Raw genomic sequence first — 18,016 nt, forward strand, 5'->3', positions numbered from 1 at the left:
CGGCCCCGGGATTTATGAATGAACCGGAGCCGCCCCCGCGCGGTGCGGGCGTCACGTGGGGACGGGGCTGCCCCGAGCCCGCCTGCACCGGGGCCGCCCGCGCCGGACCGGCCCGCACCCCGGCGCCGCCCGCACCCCGACCCCGCATGGCCGCGCCCCCCACCGGCCCTGCCCGTCCCGCAGCCCCGCGCTCACCCGGCCCCGAGCGCCGCGCCGCCCCCGCCCGCCCCGCAGCGCCGCCCCCGCCCCCACCCGCAGCCCGGGCCGGGCACGGAGCCGACCCTACGGTAAACGCCGCGGGTAAACAACCGGGCGGGGCGCGGGACTACAGCTCCCAGGCGCCCCCGCGGCCGCGATGACGTCACTTCCGCCGCCGCCGCGCTGCCCTTCGGGCCGCGTAGTCCGCGGCGCAAAGCACGCCGGGAGCTGCAGTCCCGCCGCCCGCCCCGCGCCGTCCGCTCGCCCTTCGCCGCCGCCGCCGCCGCCGCCGCCGCCGCCGCCGCCATGATCCGCGCCCGCCAACTCCTCCGCCTCGCGGCGCTGCCGCCGCCCCGCGCCCGCTCCTACGCCGATGCTGCGGCCGGGCCCGCGGCCATGGCCTTCACCTTCGCCTCTCCCACGCAGGTACGCGCCCAACGCCGTCGGAGGCCGCCGTGCGGGACGGGACCGCAGCGAGGCCTCAGGCCGCCCTTGGCCCAGCCCGGCGTTAGGCCGCCCGGCGGCCCCTTCGGACCCAAAGGCCTTCAGACCCCGCGGGCCCCTCCCGCCCGTCCGTGCTGTGGATCCGCGACCTTCTGACGCCTCCCCTCCCCCTCCCAGGTGTTCTACAACGGTACCACCGTGAAGCAGGTGGACGTGCCCACCCTGACCGGCTCCTTCGGCATCCTGGCCTCCCACGTCCCCACGCTGCAGGTCCTGAAGCCGGGCGTGGTGACGGTGTACGCCGAGGACGGCACGGCCACCAAATACTTCGGTGAGAGTTGGGGAGTGGGGGGGGCATCCCTGGGACCCTCGGGGGGAGCTCAGCCATGGGGTGCGCTCTGCTGCGGCTCCGGGGGCTGCTGCCCTCCCAGCTGAGTGCTGTGTCCCCTTTAGGAGAGGGGATGCGCCGTGGGGGTGTGCTTGGGGCTGAGTTTTATTCTGCTTAAGGGATACAGACGTCCCTCTGCTGCACCTCTGTCGTATTTAACGCCAGGCTGAGCGCTGCCGTGGGGCGTGGTTCATGTCATGGGTCAACTCTGGGGTCTGGTTTTGTCTGAGGAGGCATCAGGCAGCATCGGCCGATCCCGTGCTGACCCCCGCAGCAGTCCCTGACCCACTGCCATTCCTCACAGTGAGCAGCGGCTCCGTCACGGTCAATGCAGACTCCACAGTGCAGGTGCTGGCGGAGGAGGCGGTGACGATGGACATGCTGGATCTGGCTGTGAGTATGGCACAGCAGCCCGGGCCTGGCAGCCGGGATCCCGCATGGAGGGCTCCGTGCCCCACTCCTCTCGTGTGGGGTTGCCACCTCGGGGCCTTCCTGTGGCTGCGCAGCACCTGCCAAGACCCAACTCCCCACCCAAGGCTGCTCCTCCATACTGACTGCATGGAGAGGAAGCCCTGTGATTGCTGCCCCCTGCCCCAGCCTGCATCCCTGCCCTTGGATAGATGTGATCCTTCCCCTCCCCACCCTTCTTCACCCCAGGAGCAGCATTCCCCCAGCAGGGCCTGCATGCAAGGGGCCAGCCCAGCATGTGAACACACGGCCTGTGTGGGGCTGACTGCAGTGAGGGAGAGGGGGGAATTGAGGGCCCCTGTCCCGCTCTGGTCTCCCGGTGACACATTTCTTGTGCTCCCGTGTTCAGACTGCAAAATCAAACCTGGAGAAGGCCGTTTCAGAGATGGCTGCAGCCTCCGACGAAGCTGCTAGGGCCGAAGCCCAGATTAAAGTGGAAGCCAACGAGGCCCTCGTCAAAGCCTTGGAGTAACGGAGGTAAGCATGGCTGTCTCCCAACCGGGGAGCACGGGGCCGTCCCGGGGCCGCTAGGTGGCAGCCGCAGCATTAGCAACCCCGGGGCCGGGCCGGGCACAGCCCACGGTCACGAGTGGGGCCCCGCTGGGACGGGCAGCCCCGGGCTGGCCATGCGGCAGGCTGTGTTCCTGGGGCCCCGCAGGGAGCAGCGCAGCCTCTGCTCCGTGTACACTCCCTTCCACTGCAAACAAACAGCTTCTGTCTCGGGGGAGGTGAGGCGAGGCTGCTTACCTCGTGGCCCATTTTCCCTGTGCCCTGCTGAGGCTGTGCCTCACCCCTTTCCTTCCCACGTGCTGGCAGCTGGGAAGGCTCGCTGTGCTGTGCCTGGCAGGTGAGTCACTGCAGCTCTGCTGGCCTCTCCCCGGAGCAGCTACAGCAGGGCAGCGCTATCTCCTCATCTCTGGTCTCGCTGACCTTTGGCCCTTCAGGACAGGTCTGAGGGGCACCCAATGGCTCTCGTTTCCTCGCAGCGAGGCTGAGCCCTCAGATTGGGATCCATTGCTCTGCTGAGCCCACCCCGCATTCATTCAAACCGACTCCGCCTCTGTGTGTGTTGCAGGAATCCCACTGACGCTCTAGAAAAACCCCAGACTGTCCTCCTTGTTCTGGCTTCCCCGTTTGTACAGATGGTGTGGGACAAACGGAGGCGGAGAAGCGGCTCTGATCAATTAAAAGGAAATGCAGTCCCATCTCGTGGTGTCACCTTCTTCCCAGGCAGCACACGCAGCTGGGTATGGGGCAGGGTGTGCAGGGTGCAGCCCCCGCTGCGGTGTTACCTCCAGATCTGTTCTGGGGTGCCATTGGGGGTTCCCGTGGGAGGTTCGCCCCAGGCTCATCAGGCAGATCTGATGGCTCTCCCCTTCCTGTGCTGCCTCCAGGAACCCACCGGGACTGTGGCAGCACAGGAGGAGGAATCTGCAGGGTGCTGCAGGTCCGTACCGGAGGCTTCCTGTCCCGGCTCCCCCGCCCTCCCCCAGCTTTGCTCAGCCTCCAGACTCCGTTGCTGCAGGAACCACATTGACTGTTGTTTCTGCACAGTCCTTCCTGCAGCTGGACAGCAGCTGCCCAGCTCTGACCCTTCTCCCTGCTGCTGCAGGCTGTCACCGCTTCCCCTGCGTGTGTGGCATGCAGAGCAGGAGGAAATCTCCCTCTGCTCCTTGGAGACAGGCTCGGTGCAAGAGGGAAGCAGCTGCTGTGGGTGGTGGGAGCCTCTCAGTCGGTGCAGCATTGGGGGTGTTGGCGGTGCTCCACCAAAGCTGCCCTCGCTTTGAGGCTGTGCAACACTCAGCACTGCTTGAGGGGCAGCCCTGGTATCCCCTGGGGTGGGCAGGAGCTGCTTCCTGGCGCAGCGTGGCTCACCGAGGGGCCCAATCCCCCCACCAGACGCCTGAGGACGCGTTTTGCCAACGGCACCATCTGCTGTGAGGCTGTGAGCTCACTGCCGTCCTCCCCACGCCTGCAGCGGGGATTTCAGGTTCCCTCTGCCTCACAGAGCACGGGATGGGGGGGGGGGGGGCTGAGGGTCCGCTGTCCCCACGGCACACGGCAGCCCCCCCTCCCCATCCCCTCATCCCTCCGTGCTGATGGAGCGCACGCAGCGGGACTCGGTTATTTTCGGTGCTGCCACCCAGGATGTAAATCTCTGCTGCCTCCTCACCGCCACCTCCTCCCCCTCCTCTCGCTCTCCCCCCCTCTTCCCCCCCCCCCCCCCCGACAAGTGATCAAAAATAGTGCCTGCGGTGTTAGATTTCTCGCTCAGGAGCTTATTAAAAGCCTCCCAGTCCTGACACTGAGCCTATTTGAGGCTCAGCCCGGTCCCACTTTCCGAGCCGCTCCCGCTCCTTTCTTTCCCCTTTTCCTTTCTCCCTTTTCCTTTCTCTCCTGAAGGTCAGACGTCGCTCTGTGCGTGAGCGAAGCCTCAATGAGCTCTCATTAAAACGGCTCGGGAATAACGGGGGCCGGGCGGCCGCTCTGCCCTCGGTGCCGGCTGCTATTTGCATTGCGCTCTGCCCTCCCTCGGCGCACACGCGGCCGCTTCTCTTTCCGACGGAAGGTGGCTGCGTTTTGTCATCGGATGGAGGAGCGTTGGCGAGGCCGGGAAGCCGGGAACGGCCGGCTGCTATTTTTAGGATGGAGGGGGGGGGGAAAGAAGTGTCTCCGTCAGCGTCCTCGCGTCGGCTCTTCCCACTGCCCGCCGCCGGCTCCGTCGGGACGGGAGGGGTCCTTGGTGCGGCGTGCTGCCTGCTGGGACGGGTAGTTGGGGGGGGAGGGCTCAGCTCTGCCCCACATCTGGGGTGGTGGGGGTGGTGGGGGGGTCTCTCCGTGCCCGCTTGCTCTCCTGTGCATGGGGGGGGTTCAGCCCCGGTGCTGCGGGCTCTGCCTGCCCTGCTCTGCCCCCCACCCCCCCACCTCATCCTCCCTCCCCCGTTGCCCACCTGGATGCCGGGAGAGGGGCTGAGGCTGCAGGCAACAGCGGGGGTCCTCCCCAGGCCCAGGGCAGTGCTGCGACCCATGGTCGGTGCTGCAGAGCTGGGGCTGTGTGCCCCACAGCGCGATCCCATGGCTGATCGTCCCCTCCTCTCCTCTCCAATGTATCTCAGCACGGGGACGTGTGGTTCAGCTGCTCAGCACAGCCCGCAGTGCCAGAACTCCGGCATCCCTGCAGCGTCCACCCGTGCAGGTGGGGCGAAAGCCCCTTCCCTGCCGTGTAGGGGGTGCAGGCAGTGGGGCCCTGCAGCACTACAGGGTGCTGTGCTCCAAGGGAAGCCCTGCAGCAGCACGCCAAGGCCCGGGCACAGCCTGCCTCACGTCCCCCCCACCCCCGGCGGGCAGCGATGCGTGCCGGAGGGATGGGCTGCCTGGAAAGCTGCGTGAGCGGGGCCGCGTCCTTCCTTTCCACCCAGCACTTTTGCCTGTGACTTACATCTCCTGCTGCCAGATGGAGGGTGGGGAGCAGAGCATCGCGTCCCTGCCGGCGCCTCTGCTCCTGGGGGAGCGCTTTCCGGGAGGGGCCGGGCGCTGCTGTCAGGTCCCAGCGCTGCCATCCCCCCCCCCCACCGTGCCCAGCCTTGCTGTGTTTCCACGGTCCCACCCGGATCCTGAATGAGGGGAAAAGTCTGAGCTCTCCAAGGGGAAAAAAGAATCACCCCAACCCTGCGGCAGCCCCAGGATCCCCCCCGTGGCACTGAGTCGTGGCGCAGAGCCACCCCCAGCCCTGCCCAAACGCACCCCCAAACCCAAACCCACACTGCCTGTCCTCACGTCGCGGTCTGGGGGCAACCGGGGGGAGCAGCCCCGGGCTGGGGGCTTCTGTGGGGCGGGGGGGGCACAGCTCCTCGCCCCGTATCGAGGCCTCGTGGCACCGGAGGGCACCGCAGTGTGGGAAGGGCAGCAGAGCGCGGGGTGTCCTTGCGCCACGCCGCCCTTGGGTGGCTGAAGGCCACGTCCTCGCAACTTCCTTCTCCAGGGGGAGCACTGCTGTAATGATTAACCTGCACCGTTCTGTCCCGCGCTCTGTTTTCCTCTTGGTTTCCAACGCTGGAAAATGCTCTTCCCCCGCCCGCCACCCACACACACTGCCCTGTCCCCGCGCACGGGGAAAGTCCCATCCGGACGCATGCAATGGGGGGAGGGTACAGAGGGGGGGGGGGGTCAGCCGGGGGGGTTGGTGTGGAGGAAACTGAATGCATGGAGGGAGAAAGCTGCGATGGGTGCAGGAGCCCCGGCTGGGTTTGGATGCTGTCTGTGCTCTGCGGGTGCCCGGCCGGGCGCAGGGGATCACTGCGCGGTGCCATGGCTCGGGGTGGCTGCTGGCACACAGCTTTGGCAGAGCTGACCCAACGCTGTGGCACACGTTGGGGTCACCGCCGTGGCCGGGATGTGCAGTGCTGCAATGGGGGTCCCGGCGAAGCCCCCCCCCCTCCTCCGCCACCCCCTGCCCGGCACCACGACCCACGCAGGGCAGGGGGATTGGGGGGGGGGGGGGGGGGGCAGGAGGAAGCGGCTGCCAGCTGGGCTCCATGCCGGCCACAAAGGCGGCCCAGAGAGCCCGAGCGGAATGAGGTGGCGGGCAGCCAGGTTCCCACGGCGGCCCCGGTTCAGAAAATAGGCCCGGAGCTGGCAGTGGTTGCTGCAGCGACCGACCGGGTGCTGCAATGCAGGGGGGGGGGCTCAGCCGGGCCCAGGTGTGCACGGTGGGACCCCCGTGTGGGGCCGGGGCTGGCGATGGAGCTGGGAGGCTCCTCTTTCTGCTGCCCCCAGCAGCTTCACCGGGGTAACGCCAAGAGGTTCCCGTGAGTGCCCAGCTGCAGCCCCACATCCAGCCCTACATCCAGCCCTGTGTCCGGCCCTATATCCATTCCCACATCCAACCCAACATCCAGCCCCACATCCAGCCCTACATCCAACCCAACAACCAGCCCTACATGCAGCCCCACATCCAGCCCTATATCCAGCCCTGCATCCAACCCAACACCCAGCCCCACATCCAGCCCTATATCCAGCCCTGCATCCAACCCAACACCCAGCCCCACATCCAGCCCTATATCCAGCCCTGCATCCAACCCAACAACCAGCCCTTCGTGCAGCCCCACATCCAGCCCCACATCCAAACCAACAATCAGCCCCACATTCAGCCCTGTGTCCAGCCCCACGTCCAGCCCCACATCCAACCCAACATCCAGCCCCACATCCAGCCCCACATCCAGCCCTACATCCAGCCCTACATCCAGCCCCACATCCAGCCCTACATCCAGCCCCACATCCAGCCCTACATCCAGCCCCACATCCAGCCCTACATCCAGCCCTACATCCAACCCAGCAACCAGCCCTACATCCAGCGCTGTGTCCAGCCCTATATCCATCCCCACATCCAGCCCTACATGCAGCCCCACATCCAACCCAACAACCAGCCTGTGTCCAGCCCTACATCCAGCCCCACATGCAGCCCCACATCCAACCCAACAACCAGCCTGTGTCCAGCCCTACATCCAGCCCCACATGCAGCCCCACACCCCCCACTCGTGGGGAGGAAGTGGCCGCAGCTGCCGGTGCTGGTGGGGCCTTTCCTGGCGGGTTGGCGCCTGCCAGGGGCCGGGTTGGGGGGGGGAGGGAAGCTGGGGGGTTGGGGAGCTGCCCTCAGGAATGCCCCCGCGCCGCGCTTTCATCCGCGCTGCCTCAAAGGGCGCCTGTGTGCAGGAGAGCCGGGTATAAATAGCAGGGATTGAGGCCTGGCGTGACACTGGAGTCCCTTCTGCCACCGCCACCTTGGGTGCCCCCCCCCGCAGCACCTCAATGGGGGCATTGTGCACCCACGGCCCCTTCGGGCACATCCCCGGCAGCTGCTCAGCCTGACCCCGTCTGCTCCCCCTCGTGCTGCGGGGCCATCCATGCACACAGCAGTGTGGGATGAGGGACCCCGAGTGGCCCCCGAGCAGCACTGTCACAGCCCGCCCCCCCCACTGCCGTGGCCCAGAACCACATCCCCTCTCCCAGCTGCACTGTGGGAACAGCCCCCCCCAGGGCCAGGCTGTGGGGGTGGGGGGGCTCTGCGTGGCTGTGTTCCTTTGGGTGTCCATCCCATCCCATCCCATCCCATCCCATCCATCCCATCCCATCCCATCCACCCCATCCCATCCACCCCATCCCATCCCATCCACCCCATCCCATCTCATCCATCCCATCCCATCCCATCCATCCCATCCCATCCCATCCCATCCATCCCATCTCATCCCATCCCATCCCACCCCATCCACCCCATCCCATCCCATCCCATCCACCCCATCCCATCCCATCCCATCCCATCCCATCCCATCCATCCCATCCCATCCCATCCATCCCATCCCATCCCATCCCATCCCATCCAGGAGCGGACTCTCTCTGCTTTGAGTGCACCCAGCAATGGGTGCCGCTCAGTCCCCGCTCTGCAGAGGTTTCCTGCACATCTCCGGGTTTCTCTTTTGCTTTTGTTTGGCTGTTGGGCCAAACGTCCCCCACCGTGCACCTCCCTGAGCCCCTCCTGCACTGCGGGGTGATGCAATGGGCTCTGCGGGGCTGCGCTGCTCCTGGGGACGCACACAGTTTGATCTCAGCCCACCCCATCGCTGCCACACCGTATCTCCCCCAGACCCAACCTGCAGGCAGCGCTGCGTCCCACCCACAGCCCACGGCAGCCCGGACCGCCTGCGGTGCACTTCAGGGCCAAGGTCCCCACGGGGACCTATGGGCGCTATGGGGAGACAAAGGTTTAACGCGGGTTGCCGGGCTCCCTCTGATCCTTCCGCCCATTATCTAATCAGAGCCGTGTGGAACAGCCCAGTGCTGTGTGTGAGTCACTTCCCCGATGCTGCCTCAGTTCCCCACAGGTGATGCCGGGCTGTGCTGAGCCGTCGCCCCGCAGCGCGGCGGCGGTGGGGAATGCGGTGCAGTGGGTCCGGCCCTGGGTTGGATTCCTGCACCTCTTCTCAGCCCCGCACTGACTCACCGACCTGCACGTCACTTCCCCACCAGCCTCGGTTCCCTGAGCCGGGATACGGGCACAGCGCAGCCCCGCAGATGGGGTGCATCCTTGGGGTGATGCTCCCCATGCAGTGCCGGCACCACACGGGGTCTGCATCGGTGCAGGACTTCCTTCCTCCGTCCCCACAATAAAGCCGTGGCCCCACATCCATATGGGAGCTGAGGACGGCCGGAGGCAGCCCTGAGTGCAGCGACACACGGGATCGGGTGTGGGGCACAGCAGCAGTGCTGGCATCCCCCCCCCCCCGGAGCCACACAGTGCCTGCACCCCTCTGCGCCCCGCGTGGGGCAGCCATGGGGCCCCCTGTCGATAAGAGCTGGGGGGGCTGCGGGCGCGGCGCCCCCCGCATGGGTGAGCTGCCCGCATTCCTGGTGTGGCTCCAAGTGGGGCGCTGGCAGTCGCAGGGGTGGGAATGCCGCCGTGCTGAGTGTGTGCTGTGTGTCAGCGCGTGGGGCACCCGTGGGACGGAGCTCCACCCCCACCCCGAGCACCCTCCGTCCCACACCAGGCGTTGCCTCCGGCTCTTGGCACGGATTTGGGCCCTGCAGGATCCCAACACAGAGCCGGCACTGTGCCCGTGCGTCGTGCAGACACAGCGGGGTGGGTGCCCGGGGATGCATGCACCGCCTGCAGGCGCCCCCCACCCGCCCCGCGGGCCCCCACGTGTGTGCACTGAGCTCCCCTGAAGCTGTGGGGTGGGAGGTGTGGGGCTGCGGGACGGGCGCAGAGGCCGTCGTGCCCCAAAGTGGGGCGGAAGACTTCATCCCCCACGGTGCGCCGTGGGAACCCGCTGCCCCCACCCACTGTGGGGTGCACGGGGCGGGTCGGGGTGGCTGGGGCTCAATGGGTCGGTACCGGGCTGCCCCACTCTGACCCCACATGGACTGAGCGATGGGCTCCGGGGGGTGAATCCCCCCCATCTATGAGCTGAGGTCACCTGAGGAGTCGGGCTCAGCACGCAGCCGTGGAGGCTGAAGGCACAGGTCCTTCCCCTGCCCAGGGCTGGCGACTTGCTTAAGCACTTGCAATAATTATAATAATAATAACGATAATAATAATAATAATAATAATAGCACCACCACCACCAGGCTGGGTGTCGTCTGGCTGCTGGAGACGGTGATTTAAGGCCGACCAACCGATGTGGCAGTGGCTGAGGAGCAGCCGTGTGCAGTGGATCGGACGGGGACGGATCCCACCGTGGGGTGCTGCAGAGCTGCAAAGGGGCCGTCGGGATCGGGGGCTCCGCATCCCACAGCATGAGGAGGGGTCCCCGCAGCCCCCCCGTCCTGGCAGGGCTGGGAGCCTACGTTTCCAGCGCTGAGGCTGAGCAGAGCCGGGCTGCACCGATGCCAACGGAGGGAAGCAGCCAAATCGCAGCCCCGGTGCTCGGGGCCGAGGGGTGGTGCTGCCCGGGGTCGGCTGCGTGCCAGGGCTGGCATGGAGCTGCTCTCCTGCGTCACCGCGGACGGAGCGCGGCGTTCCGAGGGGCCGTGAGCTCAGGGTGCCCAGAATAGTCCTGGCCTCAGGGCTGCAGCACGGCCAAGTATGGCCCCACACCTGGGCTGCCCGGGGCTGCTATATCCGGGGGATTCGCCATCCCTCCTGGGGCACAGCCAGGCCGCGTGGCTGCGTGGGGGTCAGCCCTGCCCTGGGCAACGGCTCCCGCACCGCGGGCTGCTCCCCGAGACCTGTCCCGGGGGATATATCACCTCCGGGCGCTGGCCGAGCCCGTGGAGCGCTGTGGGGTGCCCCACAGCCCCAGAGGTGAGGCTGGGCTGCGTCAGCAGGTCCGGCTGCCGAGGTGTCCCCAGGAGTGACACCCGGACACGCTGCCGGGGGCCACCAGGACACGTTCCCAAGGGCTGGGAAACACGCGGAGCCGACTGTGCGTTTCTAAGGACACACCTGGGTGTTCACAGCCCGTCAGCGTCACGCAGCGCTGCCCAAAGAGACCCCACCCACCCCACAGCACCCCCAGCCCTACCGGGTGGGGGGGGGGGGTCTGCTTGGGGTCGTGCCCAGAGCTGGGGGGGTGGGGGTGGGGGGGGGGCTGCCAGTCCTGACTGCACAGCTCACCTGAGCCCTCCATGGTGACACAAATCACCATCATTGCTGTGACTCAGGGGCTGAGCTGCTCATCCCAGGGGGGGGCTCTGGGGGCTGTGACCCCACTGCAAACCCCACACCTCCCCTTCCCTCCCCCTATATGGGCTGGGATGGGTAGGGGTGAAGCGGTTCGGCTGCACGGCGCTGCTGGGGTGTGTCTGTGAGCCCTATTGCTGGCCCTGAGCCCGTGGGAACGCTCCCACTCACTGCTGGAACTCAGCACCGTGTGCCCCACACCGGCCCTGCACCCTATGGGGGGGGTGGCACCGCTCCGCTCCGGGTCGGGGGCTCAATAGTGGCGCTGGGAAAAGGGTCCCCAATCCCCCCTCCCCCCCCCGGGTCCCCCGGGCTCCATCCCTGCTTTACTCTGCAGCAGCAGCCCCTGCTCCCCTCCTTCCCTCTTCCCTCACTCTCTGCCCTAATCCCATGACCCCACGCCTGCGAGGGGAATGCAGAGACTTGCGATAAAACCCTCGTTTGCCAAAGCTGCAAAATCAGACAGGAATTCGGTCCAAAAGGGGAAGGAAAAAAAAAAAAAAAAGCAAAGCAAAACACAACGAAACAAAACAGAAAGAGGAGAGAGAGAGAGAGAGAGAGAGGGGAGGGAGGAAAGAGCAAAGAGCAAAGCTGCAGCCCGGGGCTGGTGGGGGATTTCCCCAAAGAAGGAGCCCTGGGAACTCCCTTCCTTCGAGGGACAGCACTTCCAAGAACCCCGCTGAGGTTTGGGCTCCTGGGAGATGCGGAGATGCCATCAGTGCCCCGGCTCAGCCCCTGCAGTGGGGACGGGCCCTGCGGCGGTGTCCTCTGGGACCCCACATCCCCTCTGCCGCGGCTCACGGGTGGGGGGCGGAGCGCGGGGCGCAGCGGGGAGCGCCGCACAGCAGTGGGACTCACATCGCTGTTTGCTCACCGCGTCGTCTCTCCCCCAGCAGCTCCGGTGTGGGGTTTGGGGAACGTTCCCTCTGGAGACCTCCGATGCGGCACAGCGATTAATGCCCGAGTCTGAGCGTCGTCGTTAACGATTTATTCCCAGGGCAACCCAATAAACTAAACACACAAAATCGGGGCTGCTGGGAGCCCTGGGATCTCCCGGCACCGTCTCTGGAGGCTCCGGATGCCTTCACCTGAACCCGCAGCCACACGCACCGCCCGCAGCTGCGTGCTACGGGTGCTCCGGGGGGGGCGGCATTGCGGGGTTGGGGGCTGCGGGGCGGGCACCGCCGCGGGGCATCGGGTGCTCCAACACAGCCCGCGCCATCACCGAGCGCTGCCCCTCGGCCGCCACGTCCCTTCGGCCCCCCGCGGACCTCAACCGTGGGGTCGGGAGAGGCCCCGCTCCGTGACGACGTGGCTCCGGGGGTCCCCACAGCCGCGTCCCCGTGGGGTTTTTCACCCACGCAGCGCTGTGATCGCCGGAGGGGCGGCCGAGCGGCCCGGGGAGAACAATGGCGCGGCCCGGCCCGGCCCTCTCCCGGGGACAATGGCACAGCGGAGCCTGAGCTCATCTCCCCCCGAGAGCCCGCGGGGCCGGGCCGGGCGGGGGGCGCGGGGCTGTGCCACAAAGGCTCTCCCTCTGCCCGAGGGGCCCCCGCTCCCAGCCGGCACTGAACGGCCCCGACAGCCGCGGGGTTCCGACATCCCCCGGGGCTCCGTGCGCTGCTGCCTCGAGGGGACGGGGGGTGCGCGGCCATCTCCTCCCGCGGCCTCTTTGTGTCCCTCCGCGCGTTGCGGGGCATTGTCTGCGGGCGGGAGCCCGGCGGGGGCAGCGCGGGGTCAGGCGGAAGCCCGCGGTCCCGGCGTGCAGCTCCCGGGGGGGGGTTGCCGGCCCCGACCCCCACCCGCGCCCCGTTCTCCGTGGGGAGAGCGGCCCGGATTCGCGAGCACCGCCAGCGCTACGCCCGCCCCGAGCCCCGCAACCCCTCCGGGACCGCTCGAGGGGCTCCCAACGATCCGACCTCGGGCCGTCCCCTCCCCGGCGCCGGGCGGAGGCGGCCCCCCCCCCCCCGAGAGGCGGAGCTGCGGCGGCACCGGGGGCAGCGCTGGGACCGGACCCCTCCACGCAGCCCCCCCCCGCTCCGAGGGGCTGTGCCGGACCCCAGGAGGGAGCGACCTCCCCCGGTGCACCGGGAGCCGGGGGGGGGGGGGACCGCCGGGACACCTCCGTCTCTCCGTTCCTCCCTCCCTCCGGGAGCAGGTGCGGCCGCGCCGAGGCCGCTGGCGGGGCCGGTGCGGGGCCAGGCCGGTCCCTGCCCCCGGCAGGCTCCACCCTGGGCGGTGCGGGATAAAACTTGGGGCACCTCCCCGGCGGTTCCGCGTCAGGCTGCGCTCCGACCGCTCGGCACGGGGCAGCGCTTCGGGGGCACCGCTCCGCCCGCGCCCTCCCGGAACTTTTAGGGCCTTTTTTTTATTATTTTTCCGCCGTTTCTTCCCCCGGTGCCGCCGGAGGCAGCCGAGCTCTGATCGCAACGGGATCCGCGGGGCAGCGCTCCGGGCTCGGTGAGTGCCGGACGGGGAGCGGGGCTGAGCGGCGCGGGGCGGCTCCGTGGAGGGGTTTCAGCGCGGATGGGTGCTTTTTATTTACGGAGGGGTTGAGGGGGGGGTCCCACGAGCGGCGGGTCCCGGGGAGGACCGCGGTGCAGCCCCGCTCCGGGGTGCGGGGACGTCGTCGGGGCTTTGCCCTCACTGCCGGGAGGGGCCGCGCCGCTCCGTCCCCCCCACCCCCCCTCCAGCCCCGTGGAACCGCGGGGCGGAACGGCGCTGCGGGGGCTCCGGGCGCTGTGCCCCCCCTCGGGAGCGGCGGGGGCCGGCAGAGGGCGCGCGCGCCGTGCTGACTCATGGCCCCCCCCGGTGCCGCCGTGGCCGCTCCCCCCGGGCCGGGGCGCTGCGGGCGGGAGGAGCCCTTCCCAACGGCGGTACCGGGCGGTGCGGGGAGGGGCGCCGGGTGCGGCGGCTGTGCCGTTCCCCCTCCGCCCTTTCCGCCCCGCGTCACTCGGGCTCGCGGCTCCGCTTCCCGGGTGGGGGCTCCTGGCGTGGGGTGTGGGGGGAGCGCTCCTCCCGGTGCTCCGCGTTCCCCTCTCGGGGCCTTTCGCCCCACCGGCGCCGCGCGGTGCCGCCGCTTTCCGCCCCCCCCCCGCTCCGTGCGGGGCCCTTTGTTGTGCGGCCGCGGATTATGAATGGCCGCGCGGAGCGGCGCGAGGGCGCGCGGGGGGCGGAGGGGGCGTGGCCTAAAGCCGCGTGGGCGGAGGAATCCGGACGGCCCCGCCCACACTTTGCCACGTGGGGAAGCGAACCTCTCCTCCCATTGGCCGAACCCGCGGATGTCGGAGAACCGTGCGGGCGCGGATTGGTCGGGACGGCCGGAGGAGCCGGAGTGAATGAGGGCGAGGCTCCGCCCCCGGGACGTTGCTACATTGGAGCTGCCCCCGCCCCCCGCCCCCCCGGCGCTCGCAGGGCTGTGCGCGGCGCTGCCGGTTCGGCGGGTCCGGCCCCGGGCGCTGCACCGCCATCCTCCCGCACCGCTCCGCTCCGAACCCCCCCCGACTCGACTCGACCCGACCCGACCCGCGCCGGGATTTATTATTCACATTCGGGGGGGGGGGAAGGAAGGATTTCGATCTCCATTCCTTAAATCGTTCTCCGCTGGGAACGCGGCCCCCCGGAGGGTCCCCCCCCCGCACCGCTCGCTTCGGCGCTCCCCGCGTCCGCCGCTCTTTGTCCCGCACCGACCGACTGACCCCCCCTCCCCTCCCCTCTCCCTTCCCTCCCCCCTCCCCTCCGCCCCCCCCCCCCCCCCCGCAGGCCGCATGGAGCCGCAGCCCGGCGCTCGGAGCTGCAGCCGCGGGGCCGCCCCCTGCGACCCTCTCCCCGCGGAGCGCCCCGTCCACCTCTGCATCCACACCACGACCGGAGCGCGTTACGAAGTGGCCGTTCCTCCGGACGAGACGGTGGAGGGGCTGAAACGGCGGCTGTCGCAGCGCCTTAAGGTGCCCAAGGAGCGCCTGGCGCTGCTGCACAAAGACAGGTACGGAGCGGCCCCCCCCCCCCCCCCTTCCCCTTCCCCTACGCGGCCCCAATTCCTCCGGGGGGTGGGGGAGGGAGGGGAGGTGGGGGGGGGGCGGGGGTTGGGCTCCGGGAGGCCCCGCGCTGCCCCCGCCGCGGTCGCTCTGTGGGCGGTGGGGCCCGGCAGTGCCCGCGGGGCTCCGTACGGCGCCGGGCGCTGCCCTTTGTTCTGCGCTCAACTTCGGCGGCGCGGCCTCAGCACCGCCCCCCCCCCCCCCACACACACACACATCCCCCCCCTCCTCACACCCCCTGCCCCCCCCCCCCCCCCCTTCCTCCCCGCATCCCCATTCCTTCTCCGTCTCAGCCCGGGGGCGGCAGCTCGGGGGGGTGGGGGGGCGGCGGGGAGGGGAGGGGAGGGGAGGGGGAGTCCTTTGTCTGACAAAGGGCCGCGCTGGGGGCGGCCACGCAGCCCCCCCTCCCCTCCTATCCCCGGCCCGCAGCGACCGCGGAGCCCCTCACGGCCCCATTGCAGAGCCGCGGAGCCCCCCCGGAGTGCCCGATGTCACCGCGTGGGGAGGGCATCCTGGTCTGGAGGAAGGGGGAGGGGGGGGGGGCTGGGGAGGGCTATGGGTGTTGGTGGGGCCTTCGTTGCACCGTTCCCCCCCCCCCCAGCGCGTTATCTGCCGCCCCCGGGGCCGCGCTGACCTCTCTGCTCTCCCGCAGCCGCCTCAGCTCCGGGAAGCTGCAGGACCTGGGGGTGGTGGAAGGCAGCAAACTGACGCTGGTGCCCACCGTGGAGGCCGGCCTGATGGTGAGTGCCCCCATATCCCCCCCCATATCCCCCCCCCGTGTGCCTATCCGTGCCAAACACCCCGTGCAGTTCATGCCGGCAGCCCCCAATGCTGCCACCCGGCAGTGCTTTCCCATGGCTGCGTTCTCAGGGCTGTGTAGAAATAGTGGAAGTGACACCGTCAGCGCGCAGCCGCCCCCTCCTTCTCTGCATTTGTAACGTTAATTCCCCCCCACACACACCCCACACCCCCCCCCCTTCCTTATTTTTTATCTATTTTTTCCCATCGTTTTCCAGTCCCAGGCATCCAGGCCGGAGCAATCGGTGATGCAAGCGCTGGAAAGCTTAACTGAAACTCAGGTGAGCGGCTGCGAGACAAAGAGCTCCATGGGAAGGGGCTGCCGTGGCCCCTCCCGGCCCCATCCCGTCCCCTCCTCCCCTCCCCTCCCCGCGGTCCCCTCCGGGAGGGGTGGCAGTGCTGAGGGTGGTGCCCGGGGCGGTCGCCGTCACTGGGTGTGGGGAGGTCCCACGCTGCGCCCGCAGCCCAAACAGCCTCGAGTTGTTGGGGGGGGGTGTGGGGGGTGTGGGGCTGTGACTCAGCCAAGGTCATCCAGCAGGCGGTGGGGGGGCTGGGATGGAGGCGGGGGACGGGGGGGGGGGCTGTGGCCACCTACCCTCCGGTGCAGGGAGCTCATGGCTCTGGGAGGCTCTGAGCCCTCTCCTTGATGGAGATGGGGGGGGGGAAGGACTGAGTGCTGCGCTGCTCTCCCTGCGCCGGGGTTACCGTCGCCGTGCAGTTTGGCTGTGCCATGGGGGGGTTCTGTGCTTTGGGGGGGGGCAGTTCCCAGGGCTGTGTGCGCACGCAGCCGCCAGCTGCCACGAGGTGGAATTTACCCCCAGCCGCGCCGCCCCGGCTCTTTGTTTTCAGTCAATTCATTATTGCTGTTCAACTCCTTCCTTCCTCTCCGGACGGTGCACGGATGGGTTTGAGAAGGGGATTTATGCCTTGGGGGTTTTTTGTTGTTGATGTTGTTGTTGTTACTGCTGCTGTTGGTGTTGGCTTTTCTTTTTAATGGGTTTTTTTTTTTGAACCCGCATCGCTGCGTTGGGGATATGGGGCTGTGCTGAGTGTGTGGGGGTGGTGGGGGTATGGCTGTGTGTGTCCCTCCCCCCCCGTGGGGATGCTGTGAGGGACAGCTGCCCCATATGGGGGGCTTTGGGTGCCTGTGGTTTTGGGCAGCAGATTTAACCCTCTGTGGGCTGAGTGGGCCCGGATCTGTCCTGCGCCGGAGGTGGGCTTTGACCCTTCGGGGGGGGGGGATTTTGGCACTGCTTTGCAGTATTGTGCTGTGGGGGGGGGGTCCTGGTGTGTGCCCCAGCAGTGGGGATGCGGTGATTCCTAGTGGGGCTGCAGAGCACCCGGTGAGGTGTGTGGATGTGTTGGGGGTCATGAGGGTGGGGGGGGGGGGGGGGGGGCTGTGAGCTTGGGGTGCCCCTGCGATTAAGGGGGAATGCAGCTCTCAGTGCAGCTCTTCTGGGGGGGGGAAGCAGCTCCACGCCTGCTGCCCACCGCCGGTTCCTCCGGGGTCGGTGATTTCAGGAAGCCGGGGCTGTGCAGGAGGAACTGCCAGCACCTGGGGGGCGGAGAGGGGGGGGTGAGGGGGGGGGGGCTGGGGGGGGGGGGGGCAGGAAACCACTCCTCTCATTCATGCTTTGCTCGGCTCTGCCTGCGTCACACATCCTCTGGCAGCGCTGCGCCGAACTTCTCTGGGGGTGGCGGAGGGGGGGGGGGGGGCCGGGCATTGCCACCACCCCTCCAGGTGCCATCGGGAAGTGGTGATGGCAAGAAAGCGGTGCTGTGCTGCAGCTGAGCACCGCGGGGGGGGGCAGGGTGGAGGGGGGGGGGGGGTATGGGGGGCGGTGCCCCTGTCGGCAGGGCGCTGTGCCCGTTGTTTCTCTGTGACCTCGAATCTTCCTTTCCTGGTCTCTGTGCCCAACGCGGCCGCGCTGGGGACCGTGGGAGGGTTGGGGACGCGTTGGGACGCGTTGTGCCCTGCAGGGCTGCGGCCGAAGGAATGCGATTTCTCAATGGTGGCTGAGGGCTGCAGCCCTCTGTCCTTCTTGCATGGAAAAACCCCGAAGCGGTGCCGGGGTCCCAGCTGTCAGCACAGCTGCACCCGGCTGGAGAGCCTGCAGGGCTGGAGGGGGGGGTGGGTGTGTTGGGGGGGGGGGGGTCACTTCCGCTCCCCCCTTCCTGCAGTCTGTGCTGGCCTTTCCCCTCCGGTTCCTGCAGGCTGAGGGTCTGTGTGGGGTTGATTGGTTGGGGGCAGATCTTGGTGTCTGCTGCAGGGTTGGGGGTCAGTTGGGGGTTGGGGTCACGCAGGGCCACGCGTTGGAGCGAGGTGGGAATGCGGCGTTCTGTGACTCATCGGTGTTTCTCAGAAGCAGCTGAGCTGCTCACCCCGGCCATCCTGCGGGCCCCCAGCCCGGCACAGAGCGGCCGTAACACCCCGGGGACGTGGCAGGACCCCTTGGGGGGGGGGGGGGGGAGTGGGGGGGGGGGTTGGAGCTGCGTCCTTCCCCTCCC

General features: G+C 68.6%; 3 protein-coding genes across 4 annotated transcripts; 2 read left to right on the top strand and 1 right to left on the bottom strand.

The window, feature by feature from the left end:
* Window positions 1–291: 291 nt before the first annotated feature.
* Window positions 292–2,703, top strand: ATP5D (ATP synthase, H+ transporting, mitochondrial F1 complex, delta subunit; the record flags this gene model as incomplete). The annotated part of the gene is made up of 5 exons (XM_015299951.2): window positions 292–624; window positions 820–973; window positions 1,335–1,423; window positions 1,848–1,975; window positions 2,574–2,703. Coding segments are annotated over 4 exons (699 nt in total), but the record flags the coding sequence as incomplete, so codon positions are not given.
* A 1,655-nt stretch (window positions 2,704–4,358) lies between these two features.
* Window positions 4,359–5,959, bottom strand: LOC121107749. 2 transcript variants are annotated; one of them, XR_005842157.1, is made up of 2 exons: window positions 5,261–5,959; window positions 4,359–5,112 (listed from the first exon to the last, which is right to left on the bottom strand). XR_005842157.1 is itself a non-coding variant. In XM_040653720.1 (2 exons), exons 1-2 carry the CDS (start codon window positions 5,806–5,808, stop codon window positions 4,611–4,613), a joined length of 1,035 nt encoding a protein of 344 aa, XP_040509654.1. In that variant the 5' UTR covers window positions 5,809–5,959; the 3' UTR covers window positions 4,359–4,610. The 2 variants fall into 2 exon arrangements, 1 of the variants encoding a protein (XP_040509654.1); XM_040653720.1 differs by having other exon boundaries at window positions 5,276–5,959.
* Window positions 5,960–12,949: 6,990 nt separating this feature from the next.
* On the top strand, window positions 12,950–16,243 carry LOC121107750 (midnolin-like). The gene is made up of 4 exons (XM_040653722.2): window positions 12,950–13,133; window positions 14,436–14,658; window positions 15,363–15,450; window positions 15,727–16,243. The coding sequence occupies exons 2-4, from the start codon at window positions 14,441–14,443 to the stop codon at window positions 16,153–16,155; spliced, it is 735 nt and encodes a 244-aa protein (XP_040509656.1). The 5' UTR covers window positions 12,950–13,133; window positions 14,436–14,440; the 3' UTR covers window positions 16,156–16,243.
* Window positions 16,244–18,016: the final 1,773 nt, after the last annotated feature.

Source organism: Gallus gallus, chromosome 28, assembly GCF_016699485.2.
Source record: "Gallus gallus isolate bGalGal1 chromosome 28, bGalGal1.mat.broiler.GRCg7b, whole genome shotgun sequence".
NCBI classification, from domain to species: Eukaryota; Metazoa; Chordata; class Aves; order Galliformes; family Phasianidae; genus Gallus; species Gallus gallus.